This window comes from Vicia villosa, linkage group LG7 (genome assembly GCF_029867415.1).
Source record: "Vicia villosa cultivar HV-30 ecotype Madison, WI linkage group LG7, Vvil1.0, whole genome shotgun sequence".
In the NCBI taxonomy this organism is placed as follows: Eukaryota; Viridiplantae; Streptophyta; class Magnoliopsida; order Fabales; family Fabaceae; genus Vicia; species Vicia villosa.
In genome coordinates this window covers 105393067-105412261 of record NC_081186.1, presented here as the reverse complement: position 1 = coordinate 105412261, position 19195 = coordinate 105393067, and the positions used below count along the sequence as shown (strand labels likewise).

General features: G+C 31.3%; 3 protein-coding genes across 3 annotated transcripts; 1 reads left to right on the top strand and 2 right to left on the bottom strand.

Moving 5' to 3' along the window:
* The first annotated feature begins 5770 nt into the window (after window positions 1-5770).
* On the top strand, window positions 5771-6610 carry LOC131618168 (EPIDERMAL PATTERNING FACTOR-like protein 9). Its single transcript, XM_058889430.1, has 3 exons — window positions 5771-5941; window positions 6037-6101; window positions 6209-6610. The coding sequence occupies exons 1-3, from the start codon at window positions 5869-5871 to the stop codon at window positions 6392-6394; spliced, it is 324 nt and encodes a 107-aa protein (XP_058745413.1). The 5' UTR covers window positions 5771-5868; the 3' UTR covers window positions 6395-6610.
* Window positions 6611-7648: 1038 nt separating this feature from the next.
* LOC131618167 (asparagine--tRNA ligase, cytoplasmic 2-like) lies at window positions 7649-11118 on the bottom strand. The gene is made up of 8 exons (XM_058889429.1): window positions 10552-11118; window positions 10063-10299; window positions 9017-9604; window positions 8699-8884; window positions 8518-8582; window positions 8279-8405; window positions 8123-8181; window positions 7649-8025 (listed from the first exon to the last, which is right to left on the bottom strand). Exons 1-8 carry the CDS (start codon window positions 10996-10998, stop codon window positions 7842-7844), a joined length of 1893 nt encoding a protein of 630 aa, XP_058745412.1. The 5' UTR covers window positions 10999-11118; the 3' UTR covers window positions 7649-7841.
* A 4218-nt stretch (window positions 11119-15336) lies between these two features.
* Window positions 15337-19141, bottom strand: LOC131616395 (putative disease resistance protein RGA1). Its single transcript, XM_058887713.1, has 3 exons — window positions 18946-19141; window positions 15924-18803; window positions 15337-15690 (listed from the first exon to the last, which is right to left on the bottom strand). The coding sequence occupies exons 1-2, from the start codon at window positions 18990-18992 to the stop codon at window positions 15938-15940; spliced, it is 2913 nt and encodes a 970-aa protein (XP_058743696.1). The 5' UTR covers window positions 18993-19141; the 3' UTR covers window positions 15337-15690; window positions 15924-15937.
* Between the last annotated feature and the right edge of the window lie 54 nt (window positions 19142-19195).

The window sequence follows — 19195 nt, the reverse complement described above, 5'->3', positions numbered from 1 at the left end:
TTTTTTCTTTTGGAACCAACATCCTCTGGATTTTTTATGAGGTTCGGTATCGAACTTTTTTTGTAAATTAGGCGAGTATCCCTTATACTCTGTGTGAATGAGAATTTCATTGCCTATCAAAAAAAAAAACAAAAATACACAAAACTTGATATTTCACTATTTTACTCATGTCTCGTATTTATAGTGTCAATAACTAAAACACTTTGGAAACACAACAAGAAAAAAAAAAGTTACACGTGACAGATCAAATTATTAAGGAGTTATATTTAACGAGTTAATTTTTTTTAAACTTATATAAATTATTAATAAATTAAAAATGTTCAAATTATTTTATAATTTATAAAAAAAGTTATATTAACTTTTTTATGTATACTATTAATTACAATGACATTTTATCTATACAATAGTAATCTTACTATAAATACAACTAGTAACAAACCCGTGCATACGCACGGGTTCTGTTCGGTTACGCGAATTTGGATACATCATTGATTTTTTTTTTAAAATGTTAAAAAAATTAGATTAATAATTGATTATTTCATATACAAAAATATTTAGATCAATAATATATTTTTTCCCGTATACCATTTTTGGATTAAAAATATTTAATCATAAATATCATTTCTCGTATATAAATGTGGTGGCAAAAAATCAAATAAGGGTATTTTGGACTTTTCCACAACCATTAATTTTCTTATATTATAGATTGATAGATTTTAAAAAAAACAATGTTAAAAAAAATTAGATTAATAATTGATTATTTCATATATAAAAATATTTAGATCAATAATCTATTTTTTCCCGTATACCATTTATGGATTAAAAATATTTTAATCATAAATACCATTTCTCGTATATAAATGTGGTGGCCAAAAAAACAAATAAGGGTATTTTAGATTTTTCCACAACCTTTAATTTTCTTATATTATAGATTGATAGTTTTTTTTTGGAAGAAAGAAGTGAGAAAGTGATGAAAGAGAAAAAAAATAGAGAATAGAGAGAGATTTGATAAGTTTGATAAAATATAAGAGTTGTATAATTTTAATAATAAAATTAAGAACTTTATGGTACAAATACCAAAAAACCACAATTTTAATATGGTGGCAAAAAATCAAATAAGGGTATTTTAGATTTTTCCACAACCATTAATTTTCTTATATTATAGATTGATAGATTTTTTTTGAAAGAAAGCAGTCAGAAAGTGATGAAAGAGAAAAAAAATAGAGAATAGAGAAAGATTTGATAAGTTTGATAAAATATAAGAGTTATATTATTTTAATAATAAAATTAAGAACTTTATGGTACAAAGACCAAAAAACCACCATTTTAATGTGGTGGCAAAAAATCAAATAAGGGTATTTTAGACTTTTCCACAATCATTAATTTTCTTATATTATAGATTAGAGATTGATAGTTTTTTTTTTTAAGAAAGAAGTGAGAAATTGATGAAAGAGAAAAAAAATAGAGAATAGAGAGAGATTTGATATGTTTGATAAAATATAAGAGTTGTATTATTTTAATAATAAAAATAAGAACATTATGGTACAAAGACCAAAAAACCACAATTTTAATGTGGTGGCAAAAAATCAAATATGGGTATTTTGGACTTTTCCACAACCATTAATTTTCTTATATTATAGATTGATAGATTTTTTTTGGAAGAAAGAAATGAGAAAGTGATGAAAGAGAAAAAATAGAGAATAGAGAGAGATTTGATAAGTTTGATAAAATATAAGAGTTGTATTAATTTAAAATAAAATTAAGAACTTTATGGTACAAAGGCCAAAAAACCACAATTTTAATGTGGTGGCAAAAAATCAAATAAGGGTATTTTAGACTTTTCCACAACCATTAATTTTCTTATATTATAGATTAGAGATTGATAGTTTTTTTTTTGGAAGAGAGAAGTGAGAAAGTGATGAAAGAGAAAAAATAGAGAATAGAGAGAGATTTGATAAGTTTGATAAAATATAAGTGTTGTATTATTTTAATAATAAAATTAAGAACTTTATGGTACAAAGACCAAAAAACCACAATTTTAATGTGGTGGCAAAAAATCAAATAAGGGCATTTTAGACTTTTCCACAACCATTAATTTTCTTATATTATAGATTAGAGATTGATATTTTTTTTGGAAGAAAGAAGTGAGTAAGTGATGAAAGAGAAAAAAATAGAGAATAGAGAGAGATTTGATAAGTTTGATAAAATATAAGAGTTGTATTATTTTAATAATAAAATTAAGAACTTTATGGTACAAAGACCAAAAAACCACAATTTTAATGTGGTGGCAAAAAATCAAATAAGGGTATTTTTGACTTTTCCACAACCATTAATTTTCTTATATTATAGATTGATAGACTTTTTTTTTTGGAAAAAATAAGTGAGAAAGTGATGAAAGAGAAAAAAATAGATAATAGAGAGAGATTTGATAAGTTTGATAAAATATAAGAGTTGTATTATTTTAATAATAAAAATAAGAACATTATGGTACAAAGACCAAAAAACCACAATTTTAATGTGGTGGCAAAAAATCAAATAAGTGTATTTTGGACTTCTCCACAACCATTAATTTTCTTATATTATAGATTGATAGATTTTTTTTTGGAAGAAAGAAATGAGAAAGTGATGAAAGAGAAAAAAATAGAGAATAGAGAGAGATTTGATAAGTTTGATAAAATATAAGAGTTGTATTAATTTAAAATAAAATTAAGAACATTATGGTACAAAGACCAAAAAACCACAATTTTAATGTGGTGGCAAAAAATCAAATAAGGGTATTTTTGACTTTTCCACAACCATTAATTTTCTTATATTATAGATTTATTTTTTTTTTTTGGAAAAAATAAGTGAGAAAGTGATGAAAGAGAAAAAAATAGATAATAGAGAGAGATTTGATAAGTTTGATAAAATATAAGAGTTGTATTATTTTAATAATAAAAATAAGAACATTATGGTACAAAGACCAAAAAACCACAATTTTAATGTGGTGGCAAAAAATCAAATAAGGGTATTTTGGACTTTTCCACAACCATTAATTTTCTTATATTATAGATTGATAGATTTTTTTTTGGAAGAAAGAAATGAGAAAGTGATGAAAGAGAAAAAAATAGAGAATAGAGAGAGATTTGATAAGTTTGATAAAATATAAGAGTTGTATTAATTTAAAATAAAATTAAGAACATTATGGTACAAAGACCAAAAAACCACAATTTTAATGTGGTGGCAAAAAATCAAATAAGGGTATTTTGGACTTTTCCACAACCATTAATTTTCTTATATTATAGATTTCTAAATTATAAGTATTTTTAAAATATTTTTTTTATTTAAAAAATATTTAACCCGTGTCTCGCATGGGTCTAAGTACTAGTAAAATATTTAAAGCGTAATTGTGTCCATTGGTTCGATTCATCAACTTGATAGTTTCTAAAAATGAAAACTGAGAACTGAATCAAACCACATCGGTTTTCATTGTTTTGATTCAATTTTAGAACCAAACCACAAACAATCGATTTTATTTCAATTTTATTTGTCGGTTTAATTGGTTTTTTCTATCCACTTACATCCCAAAACATCATTGCTTCTGCATCTATGGGTTGCTATATCTTATTTTCCTTAAACCATTGATGCAACCAATCCTTTACTGATTCTACCAAATCTTCGAATTCACCTTCCCCTCTTTCTTCAAGTAAACAAAGATTGACTCCCAACTGTTAATTTAAAGTGTGTAAGTTCTCATGATCAAAATAGAGTTTTAGAACTATTTTGTCCCACAAACCCGAAAGCCTAACATTTAACAACCTCTTTTTTTATCTAATTATTTTAAATAAGAATTTAAATATTAATTTTTTTTGTTTTATATTAGTTTTTCATCGATGCCAAATAAAGCTTAAAATTTTCCCTTTTGTAACAAATAAAAGATAAAAAATTTCCTTAGAATAAGACATTTGATTAGTACTAGCTAGCTTGATTTGTGATAGGCTTTTCATTTTTTATTTTCTAAGGATTCTGTTTGATAAAAATGGCTGATGACTGATAGTTTATAATTTATAGCTGATGATTGAGACTGATAACTAATAGGTTAATTAAAGTGTTTGGTAAAATTAACGATTCAAGTAATTTATAAATGTAAAATGACATAAAAGATATTTAATACATAATTATTTAATTTGAAATTAAAATAAATTTTAAAAGATAAAAATAAGTTTGTGCTAAAATAATAAGGATAAAAAAGGAAGAAAAAATATAAGCTATAAGCTAAAATCTAAAACGCTATTTGAAATAACGCCTGAAAAATAAGTTATAAATTAAAAAAATAAGCTAGTGATAAAAATACTGTTACCAAACAGATCTAAATTGTCATATGAGCTTATAAACTATAAGCTATAAGACATAAGCTCAAAATTATATCTTACCAAACGTAGCCTAAGTCTTTGAGAGTTTAGAAAGTAGGTAAGAGAAGATTTTCAGTTTTTTTTTAATATTAAAAAATAATTGACATTTATTGAAGAATAATTTTATATATAATATTCTCTCTAGTCTTATTATGAAAAAATTTACTTTTTAGATACATTGTCAACCAATATAATGTGCACATACATTACTTATTCAATATATTTAAAAAGTGGAATTTTTCTTATAAATAGGACAAGAGGTAGTAATAAATAATATCATTATTATGTTTTTAATTTTTAAAATATTAAAAATATATTTGAAAAAATTATATAAACTATCTAAAACCCTCGTTTAATATAAAATTTGAATTTATCTAAATTAGAGAAATTTTGTGTTATGAATGAATAAAAACAAATAATTTAAATTCCTCCTCACTAAAATTTTTCTATTTTTCACTCAATTATTTCTTCTTCTTTTTTAAAATAAATTTTCCCCTCTCTTTCTCTTTCAAACAAAATCTAAGAGAATAAATACATGCATGAGTGTGTGTTTGACAACCACCATTGCAAAAATTAGGCTCCCATTGGTGGGAATGAATTCTTTCAAGTGTGACTCTAAAATGTGATTTACACTTGAGAGAATAAAGTGTAATCTCTTCCAATTAAAAATTATTTTCTCTAAAATTTTGAAGTGTTTCTCTTTCACCATGTAAGTACTACTATACTACTAGTGGGAAAACAAAATTAAGTAATACTAGTAGAGAAACAAAATTCAGAACCACCATTTCCTAAGCATGTAACTAGTTACTCATTGAAAATTGAACTTATAATTATATGATTCAACCATGCACCATTGACCAAATTGAATAATACTTGAATGATGAATCCCATATGAATTGTACATCCATCTAAAGATCCAAGATGACTCATTAGAATCTAAATGCATATCCAAACTCTGAATATTCTTTTCAGTGGTTGAGATATAGTTCATCTAATTACTGCTTTTCCAATTGATTCTCTGACAATGTGATTTCTCATTTTCACCTACTCTCACCATACCATTTTTTAAGTTCATATTTATTGTTCAATCTATTTTTACATAAATGTAATTAAAAAATAATAATTTTATGAGTTCGAACATGTGCCTCTCTGCATCAGATCAGATATCATAGCAAAGTTATCGTCTGAGTTGACTTAACGAAAATGCAAAGATATGTACACACTGACATTAATTAGTACAGTAATTCTGAGTTAAGTCATAGAGTGACTGAGCCACTGAATGAATCTGTCTGTGTAGTAAGGTCCATAGTGTCCTTTTTCTCATTTCAGGTTTTACCAGTTTATCTTTTTGGTCACATTACTTGACCACAACATAAAACCTTCTCTGTCTCTCTTTTTTTCTTCTGCATACTCTCTTATATATTCTCTGTCTATACACTCTTAAACCCTTCAAAGTTTTGCAGCACAAAAGAGGAGAATGAGAATCACTAAACTAGCCAAACAAGTTTTGCTACTTTTGGCCTTAACCTTTTCTATTCAAGTAATACAAGGTCATTGTCAAGTTTTCTTCTGATACAACAATTCTAGTTTCAATTGTATTTCATAGCAAGTTTTTTATTCATCATTGTATTGTTGCAACTTGCAGGTTTTAGAACAGAAGATTTGGTGTCTAAGAAATCCATTCAAATCTTTACAGAACAAAGATTAAAGGTAAACCAAACGCAAGTGTTATCAAATTATAATCGCTTGGAATATTTTTTTTCTTCTTCTCTCAGGATGCTTAGATTTATGTATTGAATATGTGGAATCATATATAGGATAGCAATGTGGCAATGAGAATGAGGAATTCTAGGAGATTGATGATTGGATCCATAACACCAACCTGCACTTACAATGAATGTAGAGGATGTAAGTACAAGTGTATGGCTGAGCAGGTGCCTGTAGTGGGAAATGATCCAGTCAATAGTCCATACCACTACAGATGTGTTTGTCATAGAGGATAGACTATGTAGCATCAACACTTCAGATTGTAACTTTGTCTGTGTATCCGACCTTTGTCTTCGGTCGACATTGTTATGAACATTATACTTGGTGGTTACATACAATCACTTTTTTCTCAAATAATTACCAGTATCTTATGAGTTTGCCTGTGTCGTATCCGATGTCTGCATCTCTGTGTTATTACTTCATAGAAGATTAATTCATAGAAGATAGCAATAGATAGGCTATAGGACAGTGTAATCTTTGGTTAAAGCAGGTGTTGGTTTTTAGTAATCAAAATATTGTCTTTGCTTACTATAATTCTGCTTTCCAATTCTAGAATCAGTTTTAAATGCATATACTTAAAACAGCTAAAGCTTTGCATTGTTATATTGTCATTCAATTAAAGATGAGAAAACAAATGATTTAGTAAATTTTTCCATTGTTATGATTTTACTCATTTGAAACTATTGAGTAAATGACAATGTAACAAGCACAAACATTGTGAGTGATTAAAAACATTGATTTTGAAGGAGGGGAAGGAGCTATAACTACAAAGTCCATTTCAATTTCAATTTCACAAGATAGAAAATGTGAGGTTAGTTACTAGTGGGCCCATGAAAGTGGTCCCATTTCTAGACATGAACAACAAAAGATCACATGAGTAACTTTTTGAATTTCACATTTTCACTAAGTGGCAAAAACAAGAACTAAACTAAACATATCAAGCATACAAGGAGGGAGGTCCCATTTGAAACATTAGGTAACTTAATAGTACGTGGTTTAATCCACGAAGCACAAACATTAACAGGGACACCAAACACGATTCTGACTCAAACATGTCGGCATGAGTAAAAGTTTATAAAAATATGATGTATTTGATTGTAATCTAATGTGTCGAGAACATGTCAGACACTGACATGTGTTAGATACCAGACACGTTTTCTATTAGAAGAATTTATATTAATGTGACTTTAACAATTTAGTGCAACTACCTTGGACTAGAGACATTAATCTTATTTGTTTCCTTCTTAGTGCAACTACCTTCAATCTATAAACTCACTTAAATTTAAAATTAAATCTCCTATTCTTTCTTAGGCTATACTTCTGATATATAGACAAAATCTTTGTGAAGTGTGATTCATCATCAAAATTATTGTCAAACTACTATCATGAGAAAGAATCATTCTTTAGGTCATCTCTTCTTAATATTATAATGTTGTGTTGTTCGACATGGAAATATGAACTCTCATTTGAAATTTAAGGCAGAAATCAATTTGAACTAGAAAGAACTTCACAAGATTTGTATTAATTTAATTTCAATCATAATTTTCGTTATATACAATTATACATTGCTTATACATGTAGTAAATTGATATGCGTCACAATCAGTATCATGTTTTCCTCCTGCCATAATGATTGGAATAGAAATAGCTTCAGAGCACAACTTGAATCTTAGCCAAAACTTAATTAGTTGTTGGCCTTGCCATGGCTTCTTGGAAAAGGGATAACATCCCTAACATTGCTAAGGCCTGTTATATAGAGGATCATAAGGTCAAAGTTTAGAGTGAACCCGGCGTGCTTGACCGTTCCATTTCGACAAAGATCCAAGTACCATTCATACTTCTCTCTTGGCAAACGCAATTCTGTAATTCTGCCATACAGTAAAGAAACAGCATAAGGGTTATTTCATATTTTACCAAGAAAATAAGCATCCTTATATAACTAAAGGCATATTAAACAAGTAGTACCTGGAGCTTATCACGGTAAGACGATCCTCATTTTGGCTGCCAGAGATTATAGTTCCAACCTGCAAAGATTTTTCAAAACTTTAACACTGAACAAAACTGCACCACACTGTCACTGTCCACACGCAACACCTCAATAGCAGCCACTTTAGATCATACCTTTGGGACAACGAGATCAAATGCAGAAACAGTTTTATCATCATTAACTCTAACATAGAATGGCTTAGCTTCTTTTGGATAACTGTGAATTATAACTGGCCCCTTGTAGACGACATCAGCCAGATAGCTGCCATGAAACAAACATAATCGTAACTCGGTAAGTAACTAGAACTGGCTAAGGCATTACACCTCCTGTTATAAATTAAAAATATTCAGAATATGACTATAATATCATATACCTTAGGTGATCTGAAGTGAGTATAGCACCCGAATTGAACTTTGCTTCAGATTTCTTATCTTCGGCCTTGGAGGACAACCAGTAACACATAAACAAACATATTTGTTATCTTTGAAATGAAAAGGAAAATGGGTGGCGAAATTCAAAACGATACGTTCAGGAGCATTTGGTGAAATACATACCTTTCTAAGAACATCTAAAGCTTCATTATAGGAAATTATTTGAGGAGAATCTGATATAATTTTCCGAAGACGATCAATGCAAGTGTTGTCAATTCTTTTGCCAACAAACTTCACATCATCAGAGTGATTTTCCAAAACCCACTTACATAGATACTTAAACAAGTCATAAGCACAGTTGATAGAGTCCTGTAAGTATCACAATGTACATACAACATGCTATTAACTGATAGAAAATCTTCCAATTAGAACACATGAAATAATTTATAAATTTCCAAAATTTCTCATATACAGTAATTTTGCTGAGGGAAAAAGTGATACCTGTAATTCAGCAAAAGCCATTTCAGCCTCAACCATCCACATTTCTGCAGCATGTTTTGCAGAATCTGTTTTATCTGCTTGAAATCTAGGTCCAAACGAATACACATTACCAAGGGCAGATGCAAAACTCTCCAGATGTAAGCGACCGGAGACAGTCAAATAAGTTTGGGTATTGAAAAAATCTTCAGAAGAGTCTACTCTGTCTTGCTTCAATAAAGTTCCCAATTTTTTCTTTTCTCTTGCTTCCAATTGTGATTCCAGTTCAATAGTTTTCTGCAGATCCTGAATTGCTGCCGCCAGAGCTTCCTTATTGCTTTCACTTCTTTTTAAAGTTTCAACTAGTTTGCTTTTCTCTTTGGCAGCTTCCTTCACAGTTTCAAGGGTAATACCTTCACTCTCGTAAATAGTACTCAACCTCTCCTTGTCTGCTTTCTGATTCCCAGTAGTCGTAACCTGGAACATGTTGCTAAATCCTTTGGAGTCTGTAGTAGTTATAGTTGGTACTTGCACATCAAAAAATGCATGATCCTTGAAAAATGAGTGGGTTGCAAACGACAGAGCACTGCGAACTCGCATGACAGTTGCCACCTAATATATGAGCCAAGCGTCACTCAATTAAAGAACTGGAATGCATCAAATATGTAATCATCCATCTCATACAATTTATATACATGAAGAACAAGGATCTATGTCATTGCAATTAGAAAGCATCAAATATTGTTCCCAAAATTTAGTCCAAATCTTACCGATTGTCAAAATCATTCCTAGGCATTAAACTTACATGTTTACATTAGAATACATACTAAAATCCTCTAGAATGTAACAAGTTTCTATAAATAAGAATATGGGGTAAGGTTCACCACCAAGAAGAACCAAATAATGAAAAAGTAGTGCGTCCGAATAGTAAAATGTAGCACTTAGTTATAAATGTTAGTAGTCAGCAAATCTAATATTGTAAACCTGGAGAACAATCAAGTTCTGGCTAAAGCGAAATATAATAAGACATATATAGAATGAGAAGATATCAAATTGATATATAATTTCACCGTAGTTGTTCGAGGCCGAAAATGAGCGTAATCTCTTAACATCTCCAGTGGAACTCGCTTCTTTGATAACGGATACTTCCCAACGTCTACTGTCCCAATGTGAAGAACTTTGTCAGCCTTCAACTGAATAGCATGCTTCCCTTCTGCGGACGGCCGCTCTAATCGACCTTCCACTAATATACAGGTTCCAGTAGCCAAAAGCCGGCTCGGTGTAGCTATCGAGGATTCAACCACAACCTACATGTTTCAAATAACAATGAGAATCATGAAATCAAATCAAATTTTGAAAACCTTCATCTTCTACAATTCAAGCACATAAACATGCATACAAATCAAAATTTCTCAAGCTAAAACATCCGATTATATATTTCAGTTCCTGAATCCTAACATTTCAATAAGTTATTTTCAGCTTATTTCTATAAGTTCTTTATAAATCACTTATATATTTCACATAAACAGAGCTTAAAGAGATTGAAAAAACGCAAGAACCTGAAGTGTGGCAACGCATGAACCATCTGTGAGAAGAAGAAAAGCGGTTGAAGATTTGGGAGGAAGAGTTTTAGGATTTGGAGAGTCACGTAATTTCTTGCGAGACACGTAACTGCTTCCTCCCAAAACTTCCATAATATTCCGAATCAAAGGAATTCGAGACTGAAAAATCTCGACACACGAAACGTCTTTGCACGGCGCTTCATTTTCCGGCGCCGGCGACGACGGCGGAGGAGGAGGTGAAGATTTCTCAACTTCCTTCGATGACTTCACCCATCCGCCAACGACCACAGTCTGTCCTATAAACTCCGCACCGCCGTCGGTTCGGTTAAGAAAAAGCGACTTTAATTGAACCCGGTTCGAGTATTTGAAGTTACTCAAGGGTTGAGAATTGGACCCAAGTGAACCGGGTTCTTGGGTTTGGATTTGTTGGTTTTGTTTTGCCATGTTAGTGAACCGGTTATTATAAGCAAAAGTGAGAGAAAGAAAAAGCACGTTTGTGTTTGAGTTGTTGGAAGGGGATTGATGAGAAACATGGTTGAAAATGTGTGATATATACAGTGGAATAAGAGAATGATGCTTTGCTTTTGCTTGGAATGAGAAAATGAAGATTGGGGGAGAAGGAAAAGGATTGTTTGGGAGTTTTGGATTAAATGGAATGGAAATATAATAAATTATTATAAGAGGTATTGTATTGTGTTGGGTTTGGTTTGGTATTCTTTGGTTTTAGGTAATAGCTTGCTTTTATTGTATTTGTAGTATTTGCCTATCTTTCTTGTTCAAAATGCACCAAAATGAGGTCATACCAAGAAACTCAACTTTGGATAATCTATTAAGGAATCCATCAATAAATCTAATAAGATAAAATCAAATTAAATTATTTTCATATAATTTATAAGTTATTTTTATAAACTATTGTAAAAAATTGTAAATTATAATAGGAGGATAAATTAGCTTAAATATAACTAAATTTAAACATAATAAATTTATATAATGGACATTGTATTAATAAATAAAATAACTACAAATGTTATGATTTCCTTCGAACCAGTGAATGTATATCAATTATTTCAAATTTTTAAGTTGGTTGAATTGTTTTGTTGATAATTTTTTGTTAACACATATACCAATTGATACATAAAAGATATCGAGGTTGTAGTTATCAATTTATTGTTCAACTTTTCTATCATGAAATGTCAATCAATCTCAATATATTTTGTTCTGTCATATTGAACCGAATTATGTAAATATTAATGGTTGATTTACTATCACAATAACTTCGTATGGTCTTCACATTATATCTTTAAATCTTGTAGCACTTGTTTTATTCATAATAGTTCACACATTTCAAATGTCCTAGCTCTGAATTTTGACTCAGTGTTTGATTGAGCAACAATACTTTTCTTTTTACTCCTCTAAGTAACAATGTTTCTAGACAAAAAGGTATAATAATTTAAATTACATCTTCTATAAATTAATAAACATGTATAAACAACATTTGTGTACGCCTCCATGGTTAGACTTCCACTTCTTTCAAACAAGAGTCATTTTCCTAGAGTAACTTTGACATATTGTAGAACATAGCCAACAATGTCTCACATTCGAATTATGCATGAATTAGCTCACCACGCTGATTGCATAAGTCAAATCTAGCCTAGTGTATGTCAAGTTAATTAACTTTCATACTAACCTCTAGTATTGATCCTTGTCAACTTTAAAATTTTCCTCCTCATAACTCATCTTATTATTTTGTTCAGTAGGAACACTAGTAGGTTTAAATTCAAGTTTTCTTGTTTCTTGAAAAATATCAATCATAAACTTTCTCTAAGAGGTAAAAATGTCTTTATTTAATGGGCTACCTTAATTCTCAACAAGTACTTGAGTTCTCCAAGGTCCTTCATTTCAAACTCTATTGATAAATTCTTTTTAAGTAGTTGTAACTTAGTTACTCATCTCATGTAATAATAATATCATCAACATATACAAGAAGTACAATCGCCTTTGCTTACCCGCTAAACAATGTGACCACTTTCTCAACTTTGCATCGGAAACACCATACAACATATTTTTCTTAGTCAAAATACTCAAACCTTTTTCACTCATATGATCCAAACTCTTGTGCCATAATTCGGATGAGCTATCATTGTCACAAGTGTTGATGTAGCACTTCGAAACTCCAAGTTGGACGACATACAATTTCAAATTTCTTTTTCCTTTAGCAACTACCATTGAGCCTTTCTTTAACCTCCATTCATTGCCTGAAAAATAATTATCATATCCTTCATTATCATACTTTCCAACGGATAAAAGATTGAATCGAAGTTCCAGAATGTGTTTCACACCTTTGAGAACTAGAATAGTCCCATTTCTAGTTTCGACACAAATATCCCCATTCTGATGACATTACCTTCCCCATTATTTCCCATACAAAACAACCCCAAAGTTACCGATCTCGTAAGTTGAAAAAAGATCACGTCTTGAGGTTACATTAGTAGAAGCACCACTATCAACCACCAAATCCATCTCATCACATGATAGATTGACATTCTCTACACAACTATCACAAACAGTAAAGAAATCATCAAAAATAGCAACATCTTCATTATTGCTACCTTCCTTTTTGTCATTGTTGTAGTTCTTCTTCTTGTTTTCCCTTTTCAATTTACGACAATACCTCTTTATGTGTCCCTTTTCCACACAATGTTAACACTCAATATGAGAGAATCTATTAGATCCTGCTTGTGATTTACCACGTGAAGTATCGCGATTACTTGACATACATTATAATTGGAATCATTCAAACTTACCATCCTAGATGTGTTTGTCTCAATCGTTACTCAAATCAAACCACGACTCGAGATACCACTTATTAGGAGAAAATCACAAATGCAACAGAAAAATCCAATAAGACAAACTCTCCCAATTATCACATGTAACTTTGAGACAATCAACAAAAAACACATCAAACAACACAACCCAATTATATCGTGGAAAAACCTCCATTGACTAGGAGTAAAACACATAAAGAAAATCACAAACCATGACTCGAGATACCACTTATTGGGAGAAAATCACAAACGCAACAGAAAAATCCAATAAGACAAACTCTGCCAATTATCACATGTAACTTAGAGACAATCAGCAAAAAACACATCAAACAACACAACCCAATTCATTAGAGAAAATCGGTAAGTGAAAATCTTTCACATAAAGAAAATCTTCATTTTTCCTTTCCATAAATTTTAATTGGAATCATTCAAAATTACCATCCTAGATGTGTTTGTCTCAATCGTTACTCAAATCAAACCACGACTCGAGATACCACTTATTGGGAGAAAATCACAAACGCAACAGAAAAATCCAATAAGACAAGCTCTCTTAATTATTACATGTAACTTAGAGACAATCAACAAAAAACACATCAAACAACACAACCCAATTTTATCGTGGAAAAACCTCCATTGACTAGGAGTAAAAAACCACAGGACCAACAGGCCACTTAAAATATCCACTATAATTAACAATGAGTACAGACAAAATTCTCTCTAACACTAGTTAGAGGTATACATCAATATCATCAAGATTTGCAATCAATCTTGAAATACAACAAGAATCAAAAGAGACAAAACCCAAAAAACACCAAGAAATTCTGACCTCAAAGATGGACTCAACAGACTGACTTAGAAAGCTCTGAATCCGATCATCACCGTTAAGAATGTGCTCTTATAAGTCACAAATGTTGCGTTAAAATTTTAGAACGATCCGACCGTTGGATTTTGCACAAGCTTCAATTTTCTGGGACTGATTTGTGTAGAATTGGGGTTGCAGAATTTCACTTTTCTCTCACATAGTGAATAAATAACGTAATTCTCTTTGCTGTGTGATAACAAAGGCTTACACACATATGGATCACTAAATCACTTCTAATTGGACCTCTCCAAATAGGAGGGAAAACCCAACACGATTAACAACTCTTTTACATTAATTTTACTACCCACTGTTGTTATTACTATATGAGAGTTTCTTAATCCACCCCTTGATACTCTTAGGCACCTAGCGTATTTCCATTTATACTTCCTGTTTTCGGAGATACATATCCGGAAGCACCTTTTTTGACCAAATTTTGGTTTTTTCCGGAGCTACATCTACGACATATGTCTTTCCTGAGTAAAAAAAAGTACGTCCGAAAATACATCTCCGAAATAGAAGCATATTTTTAAAAGCGAATATGGTGCCTAAGAACCCCAGAGGATAGGGTAAGAAACTCTCTTATGTACCCTTAACGAGAGAGTGAAGAATCATGAAAGAAATTAAAATGAAATTTATTTTTATTAGTTTAGTTTATATCTTCTCTAGTGTAGAATTTTAAAAAATTTCTATTAATTTTGATAATGCTCTCTTTTACATCCTATCACATCATGTTTCATTATGTTTCTTTTCCTAATGACTTGCTTTAGATTTTGGTTAAAGTGATTGTAATTTGTATGTTTCTAATGTGACAGAAATCCAATTTTCTTTCTACCTGAAATCTAAGAAACAACTTCAAGGATTTAAAGGGCTTATTAGTGATCCGAAATGGATGTGAAGACTATCACCAGAGTGGTCGAGGGGAAGCAATATCTCTCATTTTCTTTACTCAGTGATCCAATTAATATTCCTTGTCTGAGAAATTTCTTTCCCTCTAGTTTGGACAGAACAATATAATGAAATTTCTATCCCTTGTATGAGAAATTTGTATAGAAGCCTATAAGCAATATATTCCTAAAACATTGAAATGATCATAGGCTTTGCTCCATTCAATCCTTAACGATAGAAAGCGAATCACACAGAAAGCATTAAAAATATACAACAACTTCTTATTACCATTACAGCGGCAAGCAACAGAGTTTGCATTAACCATACTATTACATAAAATACTTTCAGACACAACACCAATAAACACAATAAGAGCACCAATCCTTTTTAGAACAACTAGATCAATTGTAGCTGCTAGTCTGCTACATTTCCACAGTGGCTAAGTTGGCATGATGATAACATCCATGATTTCAACAATAGCATGTTCCTTCAAGCGTCGTTCATCCTTCAACAATTGCATCAGTACAATGTTTATCAAGAGAAAGTGTACTGACACATTATTACCTAAAAATTGGGGTGAGCAATATTAAAATTCGGAGGCATGCATATGAAATGAAACTAGCTAAAAAAGTTATTGGCTGAGAAAACAAGTGCAATAACAAATTAAGACTCAAGACACAATCCTATCTAACTAAGCCATTTACAAATAATGGAAGCTATTTACTTGTGAAGTTCTAGAAAATCAAACAAACTACATCAAATAAATTTAACAAGTGGTTTTAAGAGGATATGGGTACCTTTAGTAAGAATATCACTCTAAGATTATGGTTGGGATGTGAGCAATATTGGCCCATGTTGCACTTGTTTCTGTCTGGCATTCTTCAATTAAACTGGGGCAATGAATGATCTCTAGGGTTTGTAAGTTGGCAAGGCGACGCATTCCATTGGGCAATGAAGCTAAACATGGACAGAACAGAATGGAGACATATTGAAGTGAAGAGAGGTTGCAAATCCAAACTGGAAATGCCTCTAGAGTAGAATCAAAAATTGTAATCTTTTGCAGGGAAGGAAGATAGTTGAGTCTGTCCTTAAACCAAAATTCAATTTCTTGAAATGCTTGATTTTGAAGATTGTAAAATTTAAGATGCTTGAGAGAAGTTAGATTTTGCATCCAAGTATCTGGGAGTGTTTTAACATCCAGCTCTTGTCCGCAAAGTTCCAGGTGTTCGAGCATGGAGAGTGGAGGGAATACAATCGAAGAATTTGATTTTACCATGTTTAGTGTTGCTTCCAATGTGTCCATATTACAACCCAAGAAAACAAATTTCTTGTCGAGGTATGGAAAAGTAGGCATGTGAGTCAACATTGGACAATCAATGATAGCTAAGGAAGAAAGACAGGGCAAAAAGGAGAGATGACATGATTGTGAAGAGTTATCATCATAAATGATACCATCCCTTATCCTCCTCCATCCCTTCAGATTTTTACAACTAATAATTTCGAGGTTTTCCAAAGAAGGGAAGAATTCTTCAGACAAACGAGGTTCTTCAAAATATATGTACTCCAATTCATCAAGGCCGCCTATAATTAGGGACTTTAGAAACGGAAGACGTTCCATGGGTGAAAGAAAGTGCACACCTTTGCAGTTATAAAGAAACACATAAACAATGTTTGTGAGTGAAGAAAGCCACTTGGAAAAAGTTAAACACTTATACCGCTCCCATAGGCTTAATTTTCCAAATCCACACGTTCTCTTCTTCTCTTGAAACGCATTTAAATTATCAATATAAAGATATCTCAAATTGATTACACTTAAGAAATCTTTTATAGAAAATTCAAATACTCGACTCCCACTAAATATAAATGTTTGAAGACAAACAATGCTATTTATAGATTTGAAAATGCCTTCTACTCCTTCACAGTGTTGTAACTTAATAAATCTTAAATGCTTCAAATTTCCAATAAAATCACACAACTTAATTATAGAACAATTCAACAACTTCAAAAAGCGTAGGTATTTGAATTTGGAAATAAGAACCAATTCTTTCTCATTCCCATTCCTTAAAAAGCTGTTGTAGAAAATTAAAGTCCGCACCCTACTTGCATCCACGGACTCTAACAAACCAATAGAATCACTTTCCAACATTACATGCATGGGACATCCTACAAGTCTTTTTGTCTCACTATCCAAGTAACAACAATCATTACCTGTTACTTGCATTGCAATATCATGTATTAAGTCATGCATTTTAAAGCAATATAATTTATCACCAACAAACTGAGCATCTTGGAAAAATGACTTCATCAAGAAAATATTGATGAATTGGTCACCAATATCTTCCATGGCCTGCTTTTCATTTGAAAATTCAAGATAACCTTGTGCAATCCATAGTTGTATCAATTCATCCTTCTCAATTTGCCAATCCTTGGGATATAAAGAGCAACAAGAAAAACATTGTCTTAGTTGAGGCGACAAGTTTTGGTAACTTATTTTCAACACTGGCATGATGCTTTCTTCATCTTCACATAATTTCCAAAAGTCACCTTGTAAAACCGTAATCCATTCCTTTTTTTCACTTTTACCCTGTAATAGACCTCCCAACGTTCTGATTGCTAGAGGAACACCCCTGCACTTTTTTGCTATCTTCATTCCAATCGGCTCAAGATTTTGATTCACTCCTTTATTCTCATCCCCAAATGTGATAATTTTCTTCAACAAACTCCAAGAGTCTATTGGATTCAAACCATTCAGAGTATAAGGGACACTTACACCCATTGTCTGTGCTACAATTTTGCTACGAGTTGTCACAACAACCTTACTGTCTTGAGCACCACACATCAAGTAAGTCCTCAACTGAGCCCATTTTTCAAAACTCTCGTTCCAAATGTCATCTAGGACTAACAAGTATTTCTCACCCGTTAAATTGTCACGAAGCATATTTTGCAACTCTTCCAGTGATAACTTATCATAGTCTTTGCTATAGGTTAATGACTCCAATATTTTCTTAAGAATAGTTTTGACATCAAAGTTATCAGAGACACATACCCACATACGTTTTTCAAAAACATCTTTTACTTCAGCATCATTGTATACCAACTGAGCAAGAGCTGTCTTCCCCAAACCACCAATCCCAACAATAGCAACCACAGAGACATTTTGATTTCCATGTGGTTGCCTCAACAAGCTTATAATCTTGTTTTTATCATCTTCTCTTCCAATGATATCTGATTCTATCACATATGAACTAGTATCCCTCTTTACATTGTTACTATGTTCAACCACCACAACCTTTCGATTTAGATTCAACTCAATCATATCTTTCTTAACATCATTAAATTTCTTTTGTATTTTTTCAATCTTATGAGCCATTCTACTGCGAAAACAAATCTTATTTGGAAAGAAGGAATGAAGTACCTGTGTCAGTTTGTTCTTATGAGATTCATCAATTTTGTGTCTCATATCTTGAATAAAAAATTCATCAAGCAAATCATCTGCAGGATGGAGCACATCATCTTTGAGTCTTCTTATCCAGATCTGTATGGCACGATTTTGTTGTTGCTTATCCTCGGCATCAAGGATCTCAGCTTTAATGGAGTCAACAGTTTTTCTAAGACTTTCCAATTCATCCAGAACACCGTAAATCCTTCCAAATTCACGAAAAGCAGCAGAAGCCAACCTGACAAGATAAAAATTATCAGCATACCAACTTAGCCTTGTTTTTATTTAGATACTTTTTTGATAGTAATAATAAACAACTATGTATGATAATTTGAATGTAAGAAATATTAGATAAATGGTTGAGAATGAAATCAAGTCACCTGTTAATGAGGTTTTCGGCAAAACCAGATACAATTTGCTCAGCCATCGTTCAAAAATAAGAAAGAAGTATCAGATCAATGCGGAGTTTGAGAGTGGCAAAGAAATGAAATCTATGAAAAGTGTTGGTACATGATTGTAGTTATGTAATGGTTGGACTAAAATAAAATCTAAGAAAAGTATCAGAATAATACTTTACTTGACCAACGTATAGACAAAAATGAACTCTAGGAAAAGTATCAGAATAATACT

Coding starts and splice junctions, on each gene's coding strand:
- LOC131616395 (XM_058887713.1), bottom strand. CDS start 18,992: ATGGCTGAGCAAATTGTATCTGGTTTTGCCGAAAACCTCATTAACAG. Junction 18,804..18,945: donor GCCGAAAACCTCATTAACAG/GTGACTTGATTT, acceptor TTATCTTGTCAG/GTTGGCTTCTGCTGCTTTTC.
- LOC131618168 (XM_058889430.1), top strand. CDS start 5,869: ATGAGAATCACTAAACTAGCCAAACAAGTTTTGCTACTTTTGGCCTTA. Junction 5,942..6,036: donor TTCTATTCAAGTAATACAAG/GTCATTGTCAAG, acceptor TGCAACTTGCAG/GTTTTAGAACAGAAGATTTG. Junction 6,102..6,208: donor TTACAGAACAAAGATTAAAG/GTAAACCAAACG, acceptor AATCATATATAG/GATAGCAATGTGGCAATGAG.
- LOC131618167 (XM_058889429.1), bottom strand. CDS start 10,998: ATGGCAAAACAAAACCAACAAATCCAAACCCAAGAACCCGGTTCACTT. Junction 9,605..10,062: donor TTCGGCCTCGAACAACTACG/GTGAAATTATAT, acceptor CTCATATATTAG/GTGGCAACTGTCATGCGAGT. Junction 8,885..9,016: donor TGGCTTTTGCTGAATTACAG/GTATCACTTTTT, acceptor TGATACTTACAG/GACTCTATCAACTGTGCTTA.